This window comes from Rhincodon typus, chromosome 4 (genome assembly GCF_021869965.1).
Source record: "Rhincodon typus isolate 14 chromosome 4, sRhiTyp1.1, whole genome shotgun sequence".
Classification (NCBI taxonomy): domain Eukaryota; kingdom Metazoa; phylum Chordata; class Chondrichthyes; order Orectolobiformes; family Rhincodontidae; genus Rhincodon; species Rhincodon typus.
The window spans coordinates 105,043,472-105,055,753 of NC_063335.1; the positions used below are offsets into that span (position 1 = coordinate 105,043,472).

The 12,282-nt window shown below is 40.5% G+C and overlaps 1 protein-coding gene and 1 long non-coding RNA gene across 6 annotated transcripts in view; one reads left to right on the forward strand and one right to left on the reverse strand.

Annotated features, from left to right (window-relative positions):
* Window positions 1-12,282, reverse strand: part of LOC109918182 (focal adhesion kinase 1) — a 117,867-nt gene that overhangs the window by 24,538 nt on the left and 81,047 nt on the right. For all 5 annotated transcript variants that reach the window (XM_048595535.1, XM_048595533.1, XM_048595536.1 and 2 more), the window contains 3 exons: window positions 5,408-5,470; window positions 3,918-3,957; window positions 2,386-2,492 (listed from right to left, as the gene is read on the reverse strand). In XM_048595535.1, coding sequence (XP_048451492.1) covers window positions 2,386-2,492; window positions 3,918-3,957; window positions 5,408-5,470 — 210 coding nt within the window. The remainder of the gene's footprint in view (window positions 1-2,385; window positions 2,493-3,917; window positions 3,958-5,407; window positions 5,471-12,282) is intronic.
* Window positions 1-12,282, forward strand: part of LOC125482909 — a 39,712-nt gene that overhangs the window by 8,490 nt on the left and 18,940 nt on the right. The gene's annotated exons all lie outside the window — the stretch shown is intronic.

The window sequence follows — 12,282 nt, forward strand, 5'->3', positions numbered from 1 at the left end:
CTTAACCTTCTTCTCTCTAACGAAAACAGCCTCAAGTCCCTCAGCCTTTCCTCATAAGACCTTCCCTCCATACCAGGCAACATCCTGGTAAATCTCCTCTGCACCCTTTCCAATGCTTCCATATCCTTCCTATAATGCGGTGACCACAACTGTACACAATACTCCAAGTGCGGCCGCACCAGAGTTTTGTACAGCTGCAACATGACCTCATGGCTCCGAAACTCAATCCCTCTACCAATAAAACCTAACATACCGTACACCTTCTTAACAACGCTATCAACCTGGGTGGCAACTTTCAGTGATCTATGCACATGGACACCGAGATCTCTCTGCTCATCCACACTACCAAGAATCTTACCATTAGCCCAGTACTCTGTATTCCTGTTACTCCTTCCAAAGTGAATCACCTCACACTTTTCCGTATTAAACTCCATTTGCCACCTCTCAGCCCAGCTCTGCAGCTTATCTATGTCCCTCTGTAACCTGCAACATCCTTCCGCACTATCCATAACTCCACCAACTTTGGTGTCATCTGCAAATTTACTAACCCATCCTTCTATGCCCTCATCCAGGTCATTTATAAAAATGACAAACAGCAGTGGCCCCAAAACAGATCCTTGAGGTACACCACTAGTAACTGAACTCCAGGATGAACATTTCCCATCAACCACCACCCTCTGTCTTCTTACAACTAGCCAATTTCTCATCCAAACCGCTAAATCACCCTCAATCCCATGCCTCCGTATTTTCTGCAATAGCCTATCATGGGGAACCTTATCAAACGCTTTACTGAAATCCATATACACCACATCAACCGCTTTACCCTCATCCACCTGTTTGGTCACCTTCTCGAAGAACTCAATAAGGTTTGTGAGGCACGACCTACCCTTCACAAAACCGTGTTGACTATCCCTAATCAAATTATTCCTTTCTAGATGATTATAAATCCTATCTCTTATAATCCTTTCCAACACTTTACCCACAACCGAAGTAAGGCTCACTGGTCTATAATTACCAGGGTTGTCTCTACTCCCCTTCTTGAACAAGGGGACAACATTTGCTAGTCTCCAGTCTTCTGGCACTATTCCTGAAGACAATGACGACATAAAGATCAAAGCCAAAGGCTCTGCAATCTCCTCTCTAGCTTCCCAGAGAATTCTAGGACAAATCCCATCCGGCCCAGGGGACTTATCTATTTTCACACCTTCCAGAATTGCTAACACCTCCTCCTTATGAACCTCAATCCCGTCTGGGTACAATCTCTCTTTATTTTCACATTACTGAGGCTTGCTTTGCACTACTTTATTTTGCAACTTCCCACAGCTTAAATGAGCATTCTGTTGAATTGAGCATTGAAATCAATCTATACATTGCTTACTAGATTTTTGCAGGCCAATACCACACTGGGACTTGGCACTGAAATCCAGGTTGACATTCTCATGTAGTACTGAGGGAGTGCAGTACTATTGGAAGTGCTGAATTTTGGATTGAGATGCTAAACCAAAGGCCCATCTGCCCTCTCAGATGAATGTAAAAGATACTATGGACCTATTTTGTAAACAAGCTGGTGCCCTTCCCAATACTAACCTCAAAATCAACATCATGAAAACTGGTTAGCTGATTACACTGCAGTTTGTGGGAGCTTGTTGTAAGAAAATTTGCTCCTGCATTTCCTTTACAATGACAAATATATTCAAAAATATTTAATTGGCGATAAAGCACTTTGGAGAGCCCTGGTGGTTAGAACAGGTTCTAGATAAATCAAGCCTTTCATTCATTCTATTCTAGTTATTTCTGTAGAAACCAATTGACATATAAGGGCTCAGAAACTAAATATGTACAGGCAGTCCTCTGGTTACAAATGGGCTCTGTTCTGGAATCTGTTTGCAAGTTGACTTGTCTACAAGTTAGAACACAATGCAGGGCAATATAAAACAGCCATTCGTAAGTACAGGAAATATTCATATGTTGGATCTTTAAAATTGTACCCCAGTATGGGATTGTGTTCAGAAATACGAGCATTCCTAAGTCAGACGTTTGTAAAATTGGGGACCCCTATGTATAATTTAAAACAAGTAAAGGGCTGCTTTAATAAATTATGAGATAGACTTGAGAAGTAGCTATCTCAATCAATTGTCTTGTTCCTGACTTTCATTAACCTATTTAATATTTGAACACATTCTGCTTTTACTAAAATAAAACTTAGAACAGCCATGTTAGACATTTTGATCTCCAACTATCAAAATGTTTATAAGGATTCAGCTGAAATCTTATAAAAGTATCAGCTCTGACTCAAACTAAAGTCTCAATTGAAAGCTGCATATAATAATTATTTTCGATAGGATGCCTCATTAATTAATATTAAGCTTGTATCTAAATGCTAACCTTCACTCCTTCATTGTAATTGTCAATTGGACTGTTTAGGCTGGCAATGCTTCCTCCATGGCTAGGGGCACCAGGTCGAGGAGGCTTCTTTGGTGGCGCTGCATGCTCTGCTTGTCAAAAAGAAGAAAAAAAAATCAAAACCGTTACTTTATTGGTTGTTATAATGCTGGAAATCTAGAAATAGTACATCTCTGTCAAAATATATAATAATCGATAATCAGAAATACTTCTAAAGAATATAGAATAGACTTCTTCACAGTGTGCATTTTGTGAGTCTGACCTGCAGAATGAAACACTTGGTTGCTCAAGAGCCATGTGGGAGACCTGGTCAATTTTGGGAACTAGGTCTCATTAGCATTAACACCATTCAAAAGAAAACAGTTTGCTTGATTAGTACCCAACTTCACCTTAAACATTCACTGTCTCTTCCACCAGCATGTTGGAGCAGCTGTATTTACCATCTACAAAATGATCTGTAGTAACATATTTCCCAAACCAACAGGTTCAATTGCCTAGAAACACAAGGGCAGGTGTATGGGAACACCAACATCTGCAGGTTCCGCTGCAAGCCACATCCTATCTTGACTTGGGACAATTTTTCTCTCCTTTATTTCAGTTGGTCCAAGACCTTGCAACTCACTGTTCGGTAGTACTGTGGTCATACCTTCATCATAGAGACTGCAGTTCAAGAAACACCCCACAAACATTTCCTCAAAGGCAGTTGGGAACAGGCAAAAAAATGCCAGCCTTTCCAACAGTGCCCACATCATAGGAATTAATAAAAAAATCTTCCAAGCTTTTCTACTCCATAATTCTATTGACAAATCTGAGGATTCCAGATGCTTTATTAACTACTTTGCTAACTAATCCCACCAACTAAGGTTTGGGCCCAACCATCTTCAATCTCTTTACTGCAATCTTTTTAAAAATTATACCATTGAAATTTTATTGTCTCTCCTTACACTGATCAGAAAGCATCACCTTACACCTCCCTGCAGTGAATTTTGTCTGTCCACTATACCACCAGCCCAAGTCCTCCTGAAGTCTTCCTCTCTTTTACCACACTTTCAAATTTCCTCTGGATATTGTTACTCATTCCATATGTTGACAGTGAATTGTTTTCCTATTGCTCTTGACCATGACACTAGAAGTTATTTCGCTACTTACAGTTTATTTGTTAATTACAATGCCAGACTGCGTCCTCACATTTTTTCCATCAAGTTAAGTCTTTCCCTCTGATACACCATTTAGAATGTCTTTTTGTGACCGAAAAATCAGGCTGCTTATATCGTATTTACATTTCAAGTTGCTATTCAAGCTTATCAATGCATCTGCACTGTTGGTGTTGCATCAGAAAAGTGAAAGGGAAAACCACATTTATGAAGTGCCATGCATGCCATAGCCAAGTTGCCATGAGTTTTCTGGCAGAATTACAAATGTTGGATCTGAAAATGGGTCATTAAAATTTTGTTCTAAAATTTATCCTCATTTATTGAACACAAAAGAAACCTTTAAGGTATTTCAATTCTTACCTTGTTTCCCTACAGGCTGGTAGATGTGATGATTGCCAGTCTAAATAAAAAAAGAGAAGGTATGAAAATAAAAGACTATCATAATACAGCTTACATATTTGATTGGCAGCAGCATAATGACTTCTAATTGCATTACTTAATGGAATTAATTTTTTAATGCCAGTTTTTAATAGAAGCTCTTGGAAAGAAAAACAAAATTAAAAGTTATTCTTGCAGTTCACTAGACAGCCCAGAACTTAAACTTTTTTGATTTTCTTATTTGTCTCTCTATTTGGGTTACCCACAGTGCGTAGTACTATGCTAAAGGTGGAAAACAGTTTTTCACCTTGGTCACTTTGACGATACAAGTAGTGGATGACAGAGAAAGTTGCAATTGGAAGGATAAGGTATTGCAAAGGTTTGAACAACAGGTGAAGTTAGCAATTTCACACTGCTACTACGCAGTAGCAATATAAGTTCACCATGAACAAGATGGTGCTGTCAAGCCAAAAATACATTGTGTTTGTCACACAAATTAGTAATATGGCATACGGAATTTCAGTGCTGGTATTATGCCAGGTATGTAGGCCATAAGTCCTAAAGATTAGCGAATTGTATTAAACAGCTTGACCCTTCAGCTATTCACAATAAGCAAGATAATGGCAGTACCCAACCAGCTCATGCTTGCAAAACTTGCAACAGTGTTCAACTTTAGATGTGATTCTGCATTTGAACAACATTTGCTGGATAATCGCAAGTTTGTGAAGAATTACACTGACAACCAATTCATAATGGACAGTTGGGCTCCTACTGTGGCACTCATGTGCTGAAAGCCCCGCATATTAATTCACAGGGAGCTGGTTTTTTTTGACAGAAAAAAACATGTGCAAGCACTGCACCTGTTTCAACGCAACAAAATACATGACAGCCATTTGCTGATACATTTGTGAAGGAAATACCCTGACCAATCAAAGTCAATGTGCCTGGTTTCAAATCTAAATAAAGCCGCAAAGTTATCAGTCAATCATCATTAACAACTGCATTCTCCATGGTAATGCAAAGGCAATCAGAATCCACTTGTTAACTAATTAACATTCACCCCTCATACAATATAAATGCTATTTTTCTCCCCCTTTATTGGCACTCTTGTGAATTATCCTGATGGGCGCAAGATTTGTCAGGAAGAGAGTCACAAATTTGGAACTCGTGCATAAAATGCTAGTGCACAACAATGCATGATCTCTGTTAAAAGTAATTTTATGGAGGAAATTGGTTTCTTCACAAAACTGATTCAGTTTATTTGGCCAAATCCTCAGTTTAAATCACACTGTGCATATACCAACGTCAAGCATAGCTCTTAAATTATACTAGCAGAAATGGACTGGATTGGAATAATCTATCATTCAAAATCATCTATCATCAAAATTATAAGGAGATCACACATCTTTTGTTCTCTTCATTGGAGTAAGAAAGTCTACTTGTACCAGAAACAGTGTACTGCAAAAACTTACTGGGTCCAGGAGACCACCATCATCTCGATCAACATTGTTTCTCATTGACCTTGGATCAGGTTTCTGAAAAGGAAATTAAAAGGCAGAAATTAAAACATTCAGACAATATTGTTCTTTCTCTGCTGCACAGATTGCAGTGGATTCAATTCAGCAAGATCTAAGTGTAAACAATTCAAACTCAAAATGGTTACTTTACCAATTTTCCAACACATGACCTGAAAACTTCCATAATACAATTTTTGTCTGGGAGCGAAACAACAGCCTATTCTCCCCTCGCAGCAGTAATTACATACAGAGGACGGGAATAACATGCAATAATTCCTGTTTCCTGTCAGAGGAAGGCTTATATGTACTTGGCTGCAGAAATACAGAAAAAGAGTGTTCAATTACAACTTACAGACACAGTACTAAGACCATTTCAAATTAAACCGATAACTTGTTAAATTCTTGTTTACTTAAGACATGATGACAGCTCTTCACTTCGTCAGTGTGGGAATGATAAAGATTAAAACCCAGTGAAGGAAATGGGGATGTTTCTAAATCCTAGCTTGTGAATTTTTTTTTATTTTTGACATGGTCTGTAATCAATTTGTCCCAAGCTTCATCCCCATGAGAATTTTTGTTTGTGATCTATCAATTATTTGCTTCTTCTTTAAACAAATACTTTAAATATTTGGTTTGTGACCAATGTCTTTATTTGGATCAACTATTTTTCCTCTCTAACCCAACTATGCTGTCATGAATACAGTTTTAAGAGGAACATAAACTAGTACTTGAAATTGATTTTAAACAGAATAAGAAGTCTCCATTCCTGGAGCAGCTTGCAACATTGAGATTTGCTGCAGATTGTCATAATTTTTAAGTCAACGTATCTTGGTTGACACACTCGTAACTTTATAACAGCATGAGGGATTTCTCTGCAGAAAAATCAGGGAAGAAATTCAACCTGTGAAGAAAGCCATTAGTGGAAAGTTCATTCAAAGAACTCTGCCCAATTTAAAATGGGAATTGGGTCTCATTTGAATTTAACTGGTGAGCCATGCTATCCTGACCAGTGCCGATATTGATCGGTGAATCCCAGGGTTGAGGTTGATGCTGCCAAGTGAAATAGCATTTCAATACCTTTACAGAGATAGGAGACGCACTCCTCTACTTCAAGGCTCCACAAATTATGATATTTTCTGGATGTTATCAGCAGCTCCTACAGTGCCTTTACCTAGCACTGGATAGACTGAATGTGTGGAACAACCTGGTGCGTGTGTGGCGGACTAATTTTAATTGAGGTCCAAGAACTGATGTCATTATCCTGATTTGCATTTGCAACTTACCTAATGCTCAATTACAGGTGAGTGACTTGTACAGCCACAAATCACTGGATTTCAAGTGAGCTGTTGCACACTTCCAGGAGATCGCCGTTGTTTTTACGCACACAAAATAGGCATAATGATATTAAATTCTTGCATCCTATGTCACCAGTCTTATAGAAACTTAATGAAAATATTTTACTGGGGAGAAAGTGTTAAGTTACTTTACACCTCTACCTACAGCACTTGTCTTTTAAAGCAGGGCTTGAACACTGCCGTTCTGTCTCCTCCCTTACCACTGTCTGTACCCTTAGTATTCCTTCCAGGTGAATCAGTGATCATAATGCAGTTTTATCAGTGGGAGACTTGCAGACCTACCTGAAAGGGGCATTTGGGTGTGTAGATGGCTCAACTTTGACAGTCAGTTGATCAGTGGAAACACACTGGCTATTCCCTACTAAGGATGGCTGCCCACCCAGCTGGGTTGGAACAAAGGCCTTACTTGGAGGAGGAAGGGGAAACCGTGATGGACATGTGCGACACAACCAGCTCAGTAAGGTCTGAGGTCCCAGGGCAACTCAGACAGATCCTGGTGACGTGGGAGTCAGGGAGGGCAGGTGGTGTGTCGCTGTGTAGACAGTCATTGGTGCCAGGGTCACTCTGTGGGCTAAAGAGTGTCCACAAATGAGTGTACCACCTGCAGTTGACCAGCATTTGCAGCTAACCCACGTGGCAAAGCCAGCCCAATCCCTCCTCTATCCTCTGGCTAAATACTAGTGGAGGTTGGAAGAGGCTCTTAATTGGCTACTTAACTGTTTCATTGGTCTCTATACTGGAGAACTGTCATTTAATTGCTTACTTCCACGCCACCATACACCCTTCTTTTTCTTCCCACCTCCTGCCTTTTCACTGTCCCTGTACTCGCTATTACATCACTACTTGTATCCAATTCTGATGCTACAATTCTTCTCCTGTCACTGACCATAAATACTACTTTTTTCTTTCTATAGATGCTGCCTGACCTCCTGGGTATTTCCAGCATTCTTTGTAGATAGATGTTAAGCTTTTGCAGCAGAATTTACACTGTTTTGTTTTAACCCGTTAACAACAAACTTGACTCCAATCCAGAACACACAGCCAGCCAGATGTGATCTCAAATTCCAGATTAAGACAACATCATATTCTGCCAAAATAACTTGTCAGCACAGTTGTAGTTCTAGCAGTAGCATTTCCAAATAGGGAGAAGTTGGGCATAATTATTCTTCCAATGATATTTCAAGCCTTCCTCGCCAATATGGCATTTCTCGATTGTATTTACAGTCATAAGAAAATCAAGTTTGAACTTGTTTATTATTGAGGCATTTCATCCAAACTCGCAATAGCAGTGATGCAGGTAAGAAATAAAATTTTATAAACAGGAAGTTAGCTTAAGGTAATGAGAGGATGAAAATCTCACAAACAGGAAGGAGCGTTTTAATAAGCATTTTCAGATGATGCGAAAGACTATAATTTTTGAAGATATTTCTCAACACATTTTCCAGGCATAATTCCAAAAAGGTCTGCATGTAATTTTTAGTTTGGCAGTTACCTTATATATTGAAAAGATTGAGGTCTTTATTTTGCAAGAATTTTTTTTATATCTTTCCCTTAACTGTTCAGTCAATACATTATGTTCTACTCAGCTGAAACACATTTGTATTTGACTTAACAGCAGCTGTACATTTTAGATGCAGGTGGTCCAGAAATACCGTGACCTAATTGTTGTTCCTCCTCATTACCATTCTACTGTAAGACCCAACACTGACTTTTTGATCCTTTATCAATCAACGCCTCAATATCCAACTTCCTCACCTATTCAGATTCCATTGAAAGTGCTTTCTCAAAAAACAACTCCATTCTGTTGTCCTCAATATTCACTGCCTCACTTCCTCTCTAGTAGAGTATCTTTGAATGCATCAACACTGCTCAGCTGCACTGACTCCTCTCCGTAACTCCCTTTAAATCCTTCTAGACTGGCTTTCACCCTTCTCACAGCACAATATGACTTTACTACAATCATAATGATGCGATAATGATAGTAGGGCATTATTCCTCGTTGTCCACTCTGAGGTACTGATAAAATTGGCTATTTTCCTCCAATGAAAGATAGTAGGAACTGCTGATGTCGAATTCTGAGATAACAAGGTGTGGAGCTGGATGAACACAGCAGGCCAGGCAGCATCAGAGGCGCAGGGAAGCTGACATTTTGGGTCTGGACGCTTCTTCAGAAATGGGAGAGGGGAAGGGGGTTCTGAAATAGAGAGAGGAGGCGGCGATGATGGAAGGTGGATAGAGGAGCAGATAGGTGGAGAGAAGGCGGAACCCTGCAGCCCAATGGTCTCAATGTAGACTTCACAAGCTTCAAAATCTCCCCACCCCCGACCTCATCCCAAGACCAGCCCAGCTCGTTCCCACCTCCTTGACCTGTCTTTTCTCCCACCTATCCGCTCCTCCCACCTCACTGACCAACCTCCACCCCCATCCCCACTTCCTACCTACTAGACTCATCCCCATCTCCTTGACCTGTCTGCCCTCCCTCCCAATTGACCAACCCCCATCCCAACTCCCTACCTACACTCACCTTTACCGGCTCCATCCCCGCCTCCTTGACCTGTCCGTCTTCTCTCCACCTATCTGCTCCTCTATCTACCTTCCATCATCACCTCCCCCCTCGCTATTTATTTCAGAGTCCCCTTCCCCTCCCCCGTTTCTGAAGCAGCATCCAGACCCGAAACGTCAGCTTTCCTGCTCCTCTGATGCTGTGTTCATCTAGCCCTACATCTATTTTCTTCCAATGTCTCTAGTTGTCAGGACTGATTACCCACAATGTCATTCCAACCAACTTAAATGTAGTCAGTGTATCTCAAGAAATGCTTTCCTTTACATTCCCACAATACCAGCTTTTAGAATCTCTTAAGGATGTCTTTAGGCTCTCTTCCTGCTCACTAGTCTTGGGAATATGATTCACAGGCATAAGGTCACTTTGCACATGTATGCCAATAACACTTCTTTTTCTCTCCATTACATGTCTGACTGCTTTATGCAGTTGGATTGGCTGACTGACCAACTCAGTCACAGATTCATACAGCACGGCAACAGACCCTTTGGAACATCTTTGGCGCCAACCAGACATCCCAATCTGACCTTGTCCCAAGTGCCAGTATTTGGCCCATATCCGTCTAAACCTTTCTTATTCACGTACCCATCCTGATGGCTTTTAAATGTTATAATTATACCTGCCTCTACCAATTCCTCTGGCAGCTCGTTCCATACATGCACTACTCTTGGCGTGAGAAAGTTACCCCTCAAGTCTTTTTTAAATCTTTCCCGTCTCACCTTAAATCCAAGTCCTCTAGTTTTGAACCCAACCTAGGAAAAAGACCTTGGCTATTCACCCTATCCATGTCCCTCATGACTTTTTATAAACTTATTTTTATAAACTTCTATAAGTTCACTCCTTAGCCTCCAATACTCCAGGAAAAAAAAGCACCAGCCTATTCAGCCTCTCCCTATAACTCAAACCTTCCAGTTCTGGCAACATCCTTGTAAATCTTCTCTGCACGTTCTCAAGTTTAACAACGTCCTTCCTATAGTAGGGCAACCAAAATTCTACACTGAATTCTATTCACCAATGTCCTGTATAGCCACAACATGGCATCCCAACTCCTGTACTCAAAAGTTCTGACCAACGAAGGCAAGCATGCCAAATACCTTCTTCACCACCTTGTCTATCTGCGACTCCACTTGCAAGGAACTATGCACCTGCACCCCCAAGGTCTCTTTGTTTGGCAACACTCCTCAGGGACCTACCATTAAGTATAGGTTCTGCCTGGTTTGCCTTGCCAAAATACAACATCTCACAAATACAAATCCCGCTGTACTGAGATAATCATCTTCGATGTCCATTATGCCACCTAATTTAGCGTCATTTGCGATCTTACTATATTCACATCCAAACCATTTATATAAATGACGAAAAGCAGTTGACGCAGCACCAATCCCTGAGGCATACTGATGCTCATGGGCCTCCAGGCTGAAAAGCAACCTTCTACCACCACCGTTTGTCTCCTACCTGCAAGCCAATTTTACATAAAATTGGCTAGGCCTCTCCGGATCTCATGTGATCTAATCTTACTAACCAGTCTACCATGAGGAACTTTGTTGAATGCTTGCTGAAGTCCTTATCAACAACATCTTCTGCTCTGCCTTCAGAAAATTGTTTTTGTCACCTCTTCAAAAAACTCAATTAAGTTAGTGAGACACAATTTTTCACGCACAAAGCCATGTTGGCTATCCCTAATCAGTCCTTACCTTTCCGAATGCATATAAATCCTGTCTCTCAGAATCCCCTCCATCAACCTGCCCACCGCTGACCTAAGGCTCCTGGTTTTTAGTTCCTGGCTTTTCCTTACAGCCTTTCTAAAATAATGGCACCACACTTGACTGGGAGTCAAGCTCTGATACATCACATTTGAGATTTTTGGTTGAAAGTCTGAAGACATCAAATTCAGCTCCTGGCACAAACTGTAATCTGTTACCGCTAATTTCATTCCCCTCCCCACCAACTATAACAGATGACAACTTTGGTACTCTATTCATCCTAGTTTAGCTTCAGAATCTATGTTCTTTCCAGCCTGAATAAAACTTATTCCACAATTGGCTCCATGTCCACAACATGGCCTTGAAGCTGTTAGATTTTGGTTTAAAAACTAAAACCAGTTGGCTAATGTCCATTAAAGGAAGGAAATCTGGTGTACTCACCTGGGTTCAACCTACATGTGACTCCAGTTCCACATGAATTCAGTTAACCCTTAACCGCTTAGAAAGATACTCAATTACATATGACAGTTTTAAAGAATGCAAGTCAACAGTTCAAGGAAGAAGCCCAACAGCACTTTCTCGGAATGACCAGGGTTGGGCATTAATACAGCCTTGTCAGCATTACCCCACATTCACAGAATGAATACGAAAAAAACCCAATTCTTAGTGAAGAGCCTCTAGCTATTGCGTATTGAAGTAACCTTTCCAAACTTCTGTAAGTTATCCTGTGAAAACATTTTCTCAAGACCCATTTCTTTCACCAAGCTTTCTGCAGTGCTCCCTAAACTCTCCCCTTCTCGCACAATATTTTAGTTACTTACAGTGCTCTGTGCGCAGATAGACAAGCTGCTGTTGTTAATAAGAGTAGATGATTCGGGAGACCTTTTGCGGCTTAAAAAGCAAATCTGTGTGATCATCCAGTTCTAGAAAGGTGTTTCAGAGGTGAATCTCTGTTCATTACTGCTTTTTAACTCCTAACAGTGCAGCTGAGGTCAGCAACAAGCAGTCAGGGAATGTGGTAATGAATCTGCATCTGCAACACCATGAATTGTAAAACACACTGCACCACCCAATCTCAATCCTGGCTTTGGGCAAGGAAAACACAAGCGAGGTCAACAATCCACTGGTGACTTAACCCTTAACTATTCATTTAATTGAAACCATAAACTCTTCAAACAGATTAAAGCTACCATTTTTATGACAAAAAAAGGG